Consider the following 14,187-nt stretch of genomic DNA (forward strand, 5'->3'; position numbering starts at 1 on the left):
CTTCATATAAAAGGGAAGAAGCAACAGAGGAAACGGCAAGAAAAACAGCAAAGCAAGCGGAGTGTAGTAGGTTGGAGAGAAAATGTAAGCAATTTGAATGGGCACAACGCTCTCTTCAACTCCTCTCACACTGGGTTCCCTGCCACCATCAAGCCTCAGCACCAATATCCCTTCCTCAGGGGGGCCTTCCCCAGTTACTATTCATCACTGTATTTCCTTTAGAACACTCATTTCAGTCATCCAACTTCTTTGTGGTCTATATCCTCCACTAGAACTTGAGTTCCAAAAAGTTATTTTATAGTCTTACTACCAAGCATAGTGCCTGGCATATTGAGAGCAGCCAGCACGTGTTGTGTAAATGCTGGCCACAGAGAAAATACCTGTCAGTTCCGTTTTGGTTGCAGGAAACCACCTATGTTGTCCCTGAAGAACTCTAGAAAGCCTAGACTGTAGTAAGTCCTGTACCCGTGCTGCCATTAAGGATGATGCCAAGTTGTTCCTGCATTCAGACAGGAAAGAACTGTTCTTCACGTCACTAAAAGCACCCAATATTGTGGTTAATATACTCAGTAATAAATTTTTTTCATAAGCTTTTAAGCTGTGCAGGTAAAGTATGTATAATTTCCTCCCTCCGTTGGGTCTCTCCCGTTGGCTAAGCACCAGGAGTGTGACAAGCAATGAAAAGTTCGGTAACAGAAACTGAGGCACACTTTAAGATTCCATAAGAGACCTAGAAGTTCGCTTGAGACTGAAGATTCGGATTTTCTAGGGTCTCTTTCAGTATACCCTTCGTATGGTCCCACTGCGGTCCCCGCATTACAGTCGACACTTGTTCTGAGCCCGCAGGCAGGAAGGAGAAAGCAATTTCCCGCTTTGGGGCCCGTGCGTCTTAAAGCCAAACGTGCAGCTGGCCGTCTCGCGGGTGGTTAGAGAGCAGCCACCGCTCCGAGGCAGGGAGTCCGGGTGGGGGCGGCCCGCGGACGCCGCGAACAGGCTGCACCTTGCCGGCCCGGGTCACCAGGGCCAGGCCCCCCTGCACGTGGTCTCCTCTTCCACTTCTGGGCACTCAGCGCTCGCGGCTGAGCGTGCCCGCCCGGTCACGGCCGCCCACGAGGAAGCGCGGCCCCCAAGGCCCGCGGCCTCAGAGCGCGCTGCCGAGGACCGCCGGCGGCGCGGCGTCTGGGCCGCAGCGTCGCGAGGGCTCGCCGGGCGAGCGGCGCCCGCGCAGGAAGGCGGAGACGTCTCCGCCCTCCGGGACGGCCGGCGGCGCCTGGCGCAGGAGACCGCGCGTCCCGCGAGTGCCCCGCGTGCCCGGCTCCCAGCCGCCGCCTGGGCGCGCCGCGGACGGCGCCGGCTAAGCCGAGAGCCCTCCGGGCGCTCTTCACGTTCCACCCCGTCCCCCCAAACGTCTCCTTTTGGGGAGCACGCCGGCCCGAGGTACTGGAGGTGCCCGCCGCCCTCGCCGAAAGCCCTCACAGCGCGCTCCTGGCGGCGCCGCGCGGCCGCTGGCGCCCGGCGTCGCTGGCTGGAGCCCCTCTGGCGCGCGGCCGCCATCTCTATGGTACCGACGGGGGGCGGGGCCGCCGTGCGCGCCGCGGTCCGGCTTCAGCCCCGGGAGCAGAGGGGGGGTGCGGCGGTCCTCCTCCAGGGCCTGGGTGGGGGGCGCTGTACGGCTGCCGCGGAACCGCGTCCGGAGGCGGGGGCCGCCTGAGCCTGGAGTCTGAGAGAGCCAGGTTCCCGACGGGCAGAGCGTGCGGGGGCGGCCGGCGCGCGGGACCCGAGAGCGGGCGCGGGGAGCTCCCCCGGCGCGGCCGGCGGCCCGGGCTCTGCGCGGTCCCCGCACGGCCCCCCGGCGGCGTCGCGCCTCCCGGACCCCGCGGGCGGGCCGCGCGCGCCTCGGCGTCGCGCCCCTGCTGGCGCTCCCCGGCCCTGCGCGCGGCGCCGCGACTGCGGCGGCCGTGCCGCGTCCCCTTCCCCGCAGGCCCGCGGCTTTGCGCCTGTTTCCTTCATCGACGTTTTCAGAAGTATAGAGTCCTGCCCACCTCGGGAAAGCTCGGGAATTTGCTGAGACGACACGTTGAAATGGACCGTTGTGATTCAGAATTGTGTGTGTGTGCAGTGGTCGTAGCAGTGAAGCGCTTTACGTGCAGGTTACGACAAGCGTCCGTGAAGGTGAGCCAGGCGTGGGTTCCACCTGCGTCTGCTTTGAGCGCTGCAGCATTCAAGAAACGAACGTTTCCCGGCAGCTGCCGTTCCGTGAAGAGGGCTTATTTGTAAAGCAGAATACGGGCCTTTTCGTCATGTAGACGGCTTTTCACCTCAGGTTTTTGTAGATAACGTGTGACGGGGTGGGGGGTAACGGGGAGGAAGGGGTTGAAACGGAAAAGGACATTTCTGTTGGGAATTTGCTACCTCTTATTTGTTTGGGTAGAAATAACGTCCTGGAGATTGTTAACAAAAATGCACAGTAACGTGTGATTAAAGGAACTGGCCAAGTGTGTTTGTCAAGTGAAGGAAAGAGGAGATGACCACTAAGTAGTTCACTGTAGTCAGGATGGTGTGCGGCAGAGTTGGGCCGTTGCAGAAAGTGGCTCCTGCAAGTCAGAGAGAGACACGTGTGACCTGGGTAACGGGCTGTTGTGGCAGAAATCGTCCCAAACGATCTCTTCAGTTCACAGGCTGAGGGGTGCCAGCCTGCCTACCCCTTGTATTACTGTGATGAACTATCACACACCTCGAGCACATGAGCGTCATGCATGACGAATTTAAAAGAGGAATTACAATTACTGCTCTTAGTGAACTTGCCCAACAGAAATGAATATGTAAGATAAACATAAAGCTGTTTTACAGTTTAAGAGGTTCCGGAGTCCATTCTCTTCATGGGGGAGGAGCAGGAAGTGGAAAGAGGAAGAAGAGAGAAACATGGGACACGTAGGTGTTCTAGTCAGAGAGGATAAATAAGAGGAAGTACACCTATTAAATTACTTTCTCACACTAAGAATCTGTTCTAAATAGCTGCACCAAGAGTCCGAGTGGAATAGATGTCAGAATTGTGTGTTTCTGGGACCATAATTATGCCTTTCTTGAAAAGACAGACTCCTGTTTTAGCTATTCATGCTGCATAACAAATTACTGTACCCCCAAACTTAGAGGCTTAAAACAGTGAGCAGTTATTATCTCACTGTATCTTTGGGCCAGTACTTTTGGAAGAAGCTTAGCTGGGTGGTTCTGCTCAGGGTCTCATGAAGTTGTAGTCCAGATGCTGGCAGGGCTGCAGACATCTGAAGGCTGAAGGGGCTGAAGGCTCTGCTTCCAAGTTCACTCAAGTGAGCTTTTTGTTCTCTCATCAAGCAAGCTGTTTAAACTTTCCAAATGCATTTTGTGCTGCCCCATTATGTGTATCTGTTCCTATTCATAAACTACTACAGTATATAGTTATTTTGTAAACAATAAGTTTTTGTCTTTTCAGGTCGCTTTCAATTTGGATCATCATTTAAATACTTTGTGATTTTTTAATGTTTCACTTTGCTCTTGACACCTCATTAGCTACCCTATCCTTTTGTATCTGAACTCATCAGGTATAAAGTGAGTAACATTTAAATATATTTAGTGATGATAAAATTGTTTAGTGAGTAAAAGAATATGGGTGTAATAAAATGGCTTTATAGAGACATCATGCAATTTGCAATTAGGTGGATAATGACCTTTTATTTGCTTTCTAAGATGAGATTTGACAATACATTTCTAATTAAATGCATATAGAAGTATAGCTTGAGTGGCAGAAGAGCTTTTCTGTTAGGCCTCTGTGTATACCCTGTCCAGCCTACGTTCTCGTCCCACTCATCCACCTGACTGGCCTTCTTTCTCCTTAGGGCTAATTTTACAGGCCACCGCTTACCAAAGGCCCCGACATTGCTGCTGCACCTCTCTGGCTTGGTCATTAATTCAAGCTTTCTGTGTCCCAGTTCCCATCCAGCTAAGTGGATAATGACATTATCTTTGTTTCAAAGGGATAGTTTACGAACTTTCAAATTATATGCACTGAGCCTTTAAATGCATTGACTTTTTTTTTTTTTTTTACAATTACTTTTATAGTCAAACATGACTTTAGGAAACTATCTTTTCTTTAGATATTTAAACATATTAGAATTCTTAAGTGGGTGGCTTGTACAAATGTTAATTTTATTTATTTTTATACTTGTTAAATATAATAGATATAATCATATATACACAGTCACATATATTACATATATATCACTCTTGTATGTATAATAACTCAATAAAATGTTTAAAAGAAAATTTTAAAAATATTATTTAGAGGGTTGACAGATTTCATTTTCTCAGTGGGACAAATTTTATTAAAAATTACGTGATATAATTCAAGCCCCTTGTACACACACACACATACAATTTCAAAATATACCTGTGCTAGTTCAGAGGTAACCATGAATAGGTTTGCAGGATGGTGAGACTGGGGCAGTTCCTAAGAATAAGGGCTGATAAACTTCTGGGTCAAGAGCCCTTCTCAGGGCAAACACACTGACTTCTTCATCCAAAGGTGTCAAATGTTTACTTTGAAAAGTAGAGACGAATGATTCATGATTTGTGGAACTGTAAATCCTAAAGTATATAGAAAGGATTCATGACCTTGGAGGTATCATTTTGGTCATTTCTCTGGTTGAAAATACCTTGAAATCATTATTCCCTAATCCTGGAAGAATCTGTAGACTATAACTCAATCCTAGTGCTTTAGAAAACAATTTTCATTTTTGCTCATGACTAAGAATTTGAGGACTGTTGTAGATTCCATTATCATGTTCTCTGCAAAGCAGATGTTCTTCACGCTAACAAAAAAAAAATTAAAGGAAGCTGCATAAGTTTTTTCATCTGGAGATATAGAAATGCTTCATACAGACTTATCCTGTGCCAACTAATACACAAATGTGAATAAATTATTATTTTATACTATAAATTTGACTTAGCTTTGCATACAATTTTATTGATGTTTATTAATGTTATATATTCTAATATTTTGTTAATATTTATAATGTTATAAATATGTTTCTACCTTTTAAAAAATTTTACTGTTAACAAGGTGAGTTTAGCGTCATGGTCTGAGTTATTCAATTACTTCTAACTAATTTTTCAAAGGAGTTTTATTGGTTTTGTGTTCATGATAGTAAGACTGAAAATATTTATGAAATCTAAGAAAGGAAAAAAATAATGATCACATGTGAGCCTGCCAGTGAGAGACAAGCCAAGTGAACAGCCTTCCAGATTTTTTTATGCATGTGTACATATTTTTAACAAAAATGTAATATTTTACATATTATTTTATAGGCTGCCTTTTAAATTTTAATATCTGTTGAGCATCTTCCTGTGCCAACAAATATGGGAATAAGTGTTTTTTTAATGACTGCATAATTGTATGGAATTTATTTCAGTAGTCCTGTATTTTGGACACATAGTTTCTAATTTTTCCTGTGCCTTGCTGTCTATCCATATGTAATTAACTCTTTGTATTTATCTAATTAGTTTCTTAAGATAATTTCCTAGAATTGGAAATGCTGAGTCAAAAGTGTTTGCACATTTATTAATCATTTTTGATACATATTGTCAAATTGTCTGCTAGAAAAGTTAGACCAATTTATACAACTGCTAATACTCTATAAGAGTGATCATTTCGCTGCCACTAACAAATCATTAGCAATCTTTTGTCAGTCTTTCATTGAAATCTCATTGTTTTAAGTTAAATTCAGTTGATTACCAATAAAGCTGAAATCTTTTAATAGTTTTTTTTGACCACTTGTATTTCTTCCTTTTCCAAATGCCTTTTCATAGCCATCGCCATGTCATTATTGGGATATTTATTTTTTCTTTTCATTAGTTTTAAAAGCCCTTAGTAAAGTAAGGCTTCTAATCTTTCTGCATCATAAATGTTCAAAATTTCCTCCATTTATTAGTCTCTAACTTTGCCATGCAGAAGTTTGCATTTTTATATAGTCATGTCTATCCGTATTTTTAAAATAATTTTGAGCTCCTCTCTAAAAGTCTAGCTAGCTGGACTATGTAGAAGTCTGTTTACAAATTCATGTAAATATCACAAATTTGATAACCAAACTGATTACAAAAACTATCTGGCCATGGAAAATTTCCAGGCAGCTGGTCAGTGAAACTGATTGCCTTTCTGAATTTAACCACACAGATGGTCTATATTACTATACCCTTATGCATGCGAATGTGACGTTTTAACATCTGAAGTGGTTTGGTTTCACAACTCTACCATATAAAACTAAGCATCGCCCAGGTGATCCAGTCTCAGGTTTCATCTGACGATTGACTTTCTGGTAATACTTGGCAAGTGAAGCCTTTTGTAACAGGCTGATTACCATTGCAGAATGGTCATTTCCTGCTCAGTATAGTGTATTTGCAGCATTTCCTCTTCTAATGCATCTAGAAGGAGAAAAGAACCCACCTTCTACTATATATGCTGAAAAGGCCAAATACTATCTTTTCCAGCCTCCCTTGCAACTAGGGAACGGGCACATGACCTAGGCCCAGCCAATGCCCATCTCCCAGTTTTGTATTGCGAGCAAACAAACAAATACGCCAAGAATCTTCTGTGACAGCAGGCAGGTGGGGCAGTACCAGCAGCAGTGCCAGTGGTGATAGCTGGTGATGGTTAGGCAGTGTAAGCTGGGCTCAGGGGCAGAGAGGTCTTCACCACAGGTGTCTGGTGTTCTTTTCCCTGAGGTGCTTGAGGCGTAGTTTGAAGCCTGGTTCTTAAAACCTGGCACGTCTGTGATTTCCCGATATCCTTTTAATAAGTGTTTTTTGCTTTTCCTGCCAGAGTGCTTTCCATTCCATGCACTTAAGAACCCTAAATGACACAGGATCTGAGTGAAAGAATAATTGTTCCTTACCAATTTGGAATTATACATACATTTCCCCCTTCCCCAAACACACACTTGATCTGTCTCAGACTTTGCATTCACCTTTCAGTATTCACGTTACTCTGCTTATGCGTTTATTGGCATTTACTCTTTCAGATGCCAACCTGAAAACACTTTGTGAAGTTGCTAAAGGAAAATGCCTTTAGTGATTTTGATTAGAGTTACACTAAATTTATAGATTAACTTGAGAATAACACCATCCGTATTGTCTTCTTACTCAGTAAAATGGCCTGGCTCTTGTATCACTTAAGTTCCATCATAGAAGCAGAACTACTCTGCATGCTAATGAATAAGGAATTGAGGCCTTCTGTAATTGTGGGGCTGGGAGAGCAGGCAGTGCAGGCTCTTGCCTCTGAGTCTGTTTCTGAGCCTGAAGCTGCAGCAGATAGCCAGACAGTAGGGAAGGGAAGGTGCATGTGGATGAGAACAAGGACAGGAGGGAACCTGAACTGGCCTCTCACCAGCTCCAGTTTTGAAGCTGTGGGTGACCTGCAGGAGAGGCTGGCACTCTTGACCTTGGGACTGCATGTGCAGGCCTAGGATTTGGAGAAGCTGAAGGACGATACGGTGAAGGCTGAAGGAGCTGCAGGCCTAGCTGCTTGCACATGGCAGACGAGCAACAACACGTGCAAGCTGCACCATGTGTCCAGCACCAACCTTCAGAGTTAAAAACTATGGCTGCTACTTCACTTCTGCCTTCCAAGTCCCACATACAGTATCTCCTGTAGCCAGTACTACAAAGAACTATACAAGGAAGGGGATTCTGGGAAATGTGCTTCCAACTTAGCTGGGTTAACCTAGCACAAAGCCGCTCGAGCTCTAAACAGCCGATTGACGCAGGACAGTTTTGTCATTTTCTTCACACGCGCTACCTGTTTATTCTTTGATATTTGAGTTTCTATTGCTGTTGTGACTGTTCACTTCCCCGTATTGTCCCCTTATGATTATTGCTGGTATATTAATTATCTTGAATCAGCTATCTTTTGCAACTTAAATTCTACCAATTTTCAATTTATTCTCTTGGATAGGCAGTCATTTCACTTACAAACTAATGTAATTGTCTTTTTCTTCCTGATGAGGTGATGATACATTTTCTCCCTCCCTCCCTCTCTCCCCTCCTTGCCTCATGACATTGATTTAAACTGCCACAACGATATTATGATAGCTATACTGTTTTTGACTTTAAAGGTAATGTTTCTTGGTTTTTATTCATTTTGATGTCTTACAACCTAGCAGTTCTTAATGTTTAGTGAACATAAGAATTACCTAGTATTGGCACTTGCTACAAATGGAGATTTCCAGGAACACATGCTACATTTTACTAAATGCCCTTTAATCATTTAATAGGCAACACCTGGTGGATAACAGATACAGTGTATCATGAGTTTTCATTAAATCATTCAACAAATACTTATTGAGCATCTACTATGTGCTATAGGATAGTGGCGAAAAAATAGACAAAGTCTGCTCTCTGAGCTTTTGTTTTCTTTCCTGAAATGTTTACAGAGCATAAATACTTGAAAAGTAGGCAAGTCTTTTGGAATTACTTGCAACAGAAGTAATTACTTGCAACACCATTTAAGCTTAGTTTCTTCAAGCTAATTAGGTCACTTTATTTTTCTTTTAACCAGTTTAAAAGTGATGGATTATATTGCATTGTGGTCAGAGAATTTGGCCTGAACATTTCCATTTTTTAGATTTTGCGGAAGTTTTTCTTATGGATAAGTAAATGTGTAATTACATTTTATAAATGATCCATAGACATTTGGAAATAACGTGTATTCTATGTAATATACACAGTTTTAGACCTGTATATGTAATCAAGTTTGTAATTAAATTATGCAGACTATCTGTATCTTTGTTGTTGTTTTTTTATCTGTATCTTTGTTGTTGTTGTTTTTTTTTTTGGCTACTTGACCTAATTTCATGTAAGCATGATTTAACATGTAAGCATCTTCATATATAACTTTGAGTTGAATGTTTTATCCCTTTAGTCCCACTAAGTCTTTTGCCATAAATTGTGTTTGATGTTAGTATTACCACTGCTGCTTAATTTTGTTTGTGTTCCCTAGGTATATGTTTTCTCATCTCTTTATTTTCTGTATTGCTGAGACTATTTGAGATGTTTCCTTATGAACAATAACTTGGTAGATGTTTCCTTCTGTTCCAGTTTGTCTCTTTATAGAGAAATTTAATACATTCACATCTGTTATAGTATTTGTGTTTGATGTGTTTCCTATTTTTTTTTCCAGTGGGTGGGGGTGGGAGTAAAATTTTCTTCATTTTTTTCTTTTTCTGTTTTGCTGTATTGAGCAAATTTTCTGTATTCCTCTCTTCTTCCTCTAGAAATGTAGACGTCCCTAGCAATCTTATGTAAAAGGGTTATAATTTCTAAGGCAAAAATCTTAAAATTTACAATTGTCACATAGGAGCCATAATTTAGTTGTGTTTAGAACCCTGTTGTCATAGTCCTGTTCTCTCAGAGCTCTGTAATTGTTGTCCCACAATATTTGGTGTTGGTGTTAGTCATATTCTCTTTCTTTTGCACATAATCGTTTTTGTTGATGTTGTTTTTGGACTTGGAAACTTAAGGATTTTCTCTTTATTTTTTGAATTTGTTTTTTCTTTCAATGCCCAACTCTTTGTCCTTTTTTTCTCCCTCAAGCTTTGGGAGAATTCTTTGAAAGTATTTTTACTCACTAATTGTGTTTTTTGAAGCATTCATTTTACTGTGCATTGCTTCTGTTGACTTTTTATTTGGGCGATCAGGTTTTTTATCTCCATAATCTCTTGTTTTCAGATTGCTCCTTTTACATGAAAGGCTGCTATTGTTACTGACAATAAAGTATATTTTCCTAACTTTAACATCTTTATTGGCGTATAATTGACATGTAATAAACTGTACGTACTCACAATGCACAATTTGATACGTTTTGATGTGGGTATGAAACTATGAACCATGAAACTGTTACCACAGTCAAGATAATGAACATTATCTGTCCCTCCAGTTTCCTTCTGCTGCTTTTCAATCCTTCCTGCCTCTCCTGTGTCCATGCAACCACTGATATGCTTTCTGTCACTTAGATTAGTTTGCATTTTCTAGGATTTTATATAAATGGAATTATACTGTGTACTCTTTTAAAAAACATATTTATAAATGAAAATTTCAAACATAAAAGTAGGATATAATGAGCTAAAGTATATCCATTACCTAAATTTGATTATAACATTTTCACATACCTGTTTCATTTATTTACTTTTTAAAATAGACTATTTTTTTTAATAGCAGTTTCAGGCTTGCAGAAAAATTGAGCAGAGTAGAGAGTGTTCCCATATATTCCTTCTTCCTCTGTACACATTTCTCCCTATTACCTTTTTGCATGAGTGTGGCACTTCTGTTAGAATTATTGAACAAATATTGATACATTATTATTGACTAAAGTCTGAAGTCCATAGTTTACATCAGGGTTCATTCTTTGTGTTATACAGTTCTGTGGGTTTTGACTATGTCATTTTTTTTGCGGGGGTGGGGGGAGGTCTGGCCTATTGTTAAGGTTCATTCATGTTTTTGTATGATACACTTCTTTATCTCTTTTTATTTCTTTTTTTCCACATTTTGTTTATCCAGTTGGGTTGTTTCCTGTTAGGAGCTAATGTAAAGAAAGCTGCTCTGAGCATTTGAGCATTGATGTGCAAGTTTTTGTGTGGATGTTTGCTCTCATTTCTCTTAAGTAAATACCTAGGAATGGAATGACTGAGTCATAGGGTAGGAGTATGTTTAACTTTTTCAGAAACTGGGAAGTGGTTGTATCATTTTACATTTCTACCAGCAGCGTGTGAGAGCTCTGCTTGCTCCCCATCTTGGGGAGCAAGTACTTGGGATGGTCATTCTTAAATTGTAGCCGTTCTAACAGTTATGTTTGGAACTCATAGTTTTAGTTTCCATTTCCCTGATAATTAATGATGTTGAGTATATTTCATGTGCTTATTGACCATCTGTATATCATGTTTGTAAAGTACCTTTTCAAATCTTTCACCCATCTTTCTATCAGTCTTTGTTTTTCTTTTATCATGTTTTGAGAGTTCTTTATTCTGTATGCAAATCCTTTATCAAATATGAGATATGCAAATATTTTCTCCCAGTCTGTGTCTTGTCTTTTCATTCTCTTAATACTGTCTTTCAAAGAGCAGAAGTTCTTAAGTTTGATGAAGTTCAATTTATCAACTTTTTAAAATAGATGGAGTTCTGATATTGATACTAAGAACTCTCTGTATAACCTAAGGACAAAAATATCCTCTTGTTTTCTTCCATAAGTTTTATAGTTTTGTTTTACTTTCAGGTATGTGATCCATCTTGAGTTAATTTTTGTGTAGGGAGGAAGGTATGGATTGAGGTTCATTCTTTTTACATATGGATATCCAATTGTTCCAGCACCATTTGTTGAAAGAGATATCTTTTCCCTATTGACTTTTCTTTGCATGTTTGTCAAAAATCAGTTGACCGTGTATGTGTAGATCTATTTGTGATCCCACACTCTATTCTGTTATGTTGATATATTTGTCCACCTTCATAATGATACCACATTCTTGATTACTGTAGCTTTCTAATAAGACGAAGTCAGATGGTTTAAGTCCTTCAACTTAGTTTTTTTTTTTTTTTTTTTGTATCGCTATTCCAGCTTTCTTTTGATTTCCATTTACAAACTTAGTTCTATTTTAAAGGTGTTTTCCTATTCTAGGTCTTTTGCATTTCTCTATAAATTTTAGAATATATATGATGAGCTATGTATAGTTTTTAGTACAGAATGGAAATTGAATCATTCTCAATAAATCATTTATTCTTTTAGTCTCAGAACTAAAACAAAATAATACAAAACAGAAACTTCAGGTATCACACAATATTGACAACTTTAACTAGATAAGTGATTTCAATATTCTATGCCAGGTAAGCACTCAGAATTATGATTGCCTTTTTATGTCATTCAGGTTCTTTGATTAGAGATAACAGAAAGGAAAAGGAGATTTATTGGGAAAATCCTTAGGTAGCTCATAGAAGTGAAAGATGAGCTGCATGAACCAGGGCAGCTCCAAGAACCTTAGAGATTAGACCTGAGGACTTGATGTCCTTATGATTCTTTTCTCCTGGGCTGTTCCATGTAGTGCAGTCTGTGATCTGCAAGAAAAAAGGAACTTTTCATCAGCCCCACATGGAAAAATTCTGGAAAGGAGTCTGATCGGCCAAGCCAGGGTCACCTTCATCAGCAGAGTAATCACTACTATAAAACTAGTACCAAGTAGCAATTGCTAGTTAATCCCTAGTACTACTAAGGGAGACAGGTCAGCTGATGGTCAGCTCCAGTTTGCGTATTGTGATGAGCAGTTTTCCCAAAAGAAGGGGATGCTGTTATCAGAAGAAGTATGGAAAGCAGGTGCTGAGTATACGGACACAGTGGATGCCCACTGTATAGTACACACTGCTGAAAGAAAGCACTATTTGATGACCTCAAAGTAATAGATGAGTCAGTGGGCTTTCTAAAATTTCCCTGGATACATGCTACTGTCTCAACTGTTGTTCCTACAAAGCTAATCTGTGCTCTTTTGGCCACATGACATATTATATATAAATGTAAGAAATACCATTTCTTTTAATACTTGAAAATTGCTAAGAGAGTATATCGTAAATGTTCTCACCACACACACACAAAGGAAACCATGTGAAGTCATGGATGTGCTAACTAACCTTATGGTGATGATCATATATCTCAATAAAGCTGGGGAAAATGAAATTACTGATGACAGTTCAAGAAAAAAAGAAATACCAGTTTTTACAACTTGGTTTTACATTTGTAAAATTGTTGATATTGTTTTGTTTATATATTATATGGCAGCCTGTAATCTTCATTTTCTCTGCTTTCTATTTTAGGGTGACTGGAAATGTAAACAAGAATAAGCTGTTTGTTTCCTGATGGCTTTTAGCATATACTGACATACTGTTTGTGATGGCATCTGAGACTGAGAAGACCCGTGCTTTACTCCAGTCTTGTAGCACTGAATCTCTTATTTCCAGCCTTGGTCTGGGCATATTCTGTCTAGTAGCTGACAGACTTCTTCAGCTTTCCATAATTCAACAAAATGACTGGCTTCGTGCACTCTCAGATAATTCAGTACATTGCGTGATTGGCATGTGGTCATGGGCCATAGTCATTGGAATCAAGAAGAAGAGTGATGTTGGAGAAATCATTTTAGCTGGATTTTTAGCCTCTGTTATTGATATAGACCACTTTTTTCTAGCCGGATCCCTGTCTTTAAAGGTAAGAAGCCTATATATTTATTTTTTCTTTCATTTCTCTAACACCATCATGCTGATCCTCACAGCATCCTTTTAGTTAGAGCTAGAAAAGATTAGCCTTATTTTAAAACAGGAAAGCCTATTCATCCAACTTTTTTGAGCACCAAGTACTTCCCTGAGGGTGCAGACGTTGCTGACTACATTATGTGGCATCACGAAGTGCTGTGGATGTACCCAGAGCAAGGGCTCGATAACTGTACCTGAGGAGTTCCTTTCTGGCTTTACAGAGGATGTGTTTAGCCAAGTCTTTTTTTTTAAATTGAAGTATAGTTGATTTACAATGTTGTGTTAATTTCTGCCATACAGCAAAATGGTTCAGTCATACACATATATACATGTTTAAAAAACTTTTTCCATTATGGTAATCATAGGATATTGAATAGAGTTCCTTGTGCTCTCCAGTAGGACCTTGGTGTTTATCCATGAGCCAAGTCTTGAAGGAAAGATTAGCTAACTGCTTCAAAGTAATGGGGGTCATTCTCAAGGCCATCCTAATTCTTTTTGTATCAGGGTTCTTTCTTTAGGACCACACTTAAAATTTTCCCCTGTTCTTCATGTTTTACAGTTAATATGCAGCTCCTGGGTGCTCCATAACAGATGAATAGCTTTAAGATGATTCCTAGGCCTGGGGAATGACTTTAATGGATTCATTCATTCTTCAAGTCCCTCTTGAGGCCAAGGTGTGCATTTCAGCAGGCTGATTAGGACACAGTCCCTGGTGGACAAATTGGGGAATTTCACTGAGGCTTCAGGGGTATAGCTTATACAGTGACCTATTAGTATTGCAAATGAACTAAGCCTAAAATGGTAGTTCAGATAATATTTCTAAGTGTCAACAGATTTACATACTGTTTTATGTAGTTATGATCTTTAAACACTTCAGGA

The 14,187-nt window shown here is 40.5% G+C and overlaps 1 protein-coding gene across 1 annotated transcript in view; it reads left to right on the forward strand.

Annotated features, from left to right (window-relative positions):
• The first annotated feature begins 1,962 nt into the window (after positions 1-1,962).
• TMEM267 (transmembrane protein 267) overlaps positions 1,963-14,187 on the forward strand; it is a 29,896-nt gene continuing 17,671 nt past the window's right edge. The window contains exons 1-2 of the mRNA XM_057743931.1: positions 1,963-2,172; positions 12,877-13,264. Of these exons, the coding sequence (XP_057599914.1) occupies positions 12,953-13,264 (312 nt within the window). The 5' untranslated portion in view covers positions 1,963-2,172; positions 12,877-12,952. The remainder of the gene's footprint in view (positions 2,173-12,876; positions 13,265-14,187) is intronic.

Source organism: Hippopotamus amphibius, chromosome 1, assembly GCF_030028045.1.
Source record: "Hippopotamus amphibius kiboko isolate mHipAmp2 chromosome 1, mHipAmp2.hap2, whole genome shotgun sequence".
Lineage (NCBI taxonomy): Eukaryota > Metazoa > Chordata > Mammalia > Artiodactyla > Hippopotamidae > Hippopotamus > Hippopotamus amphibius.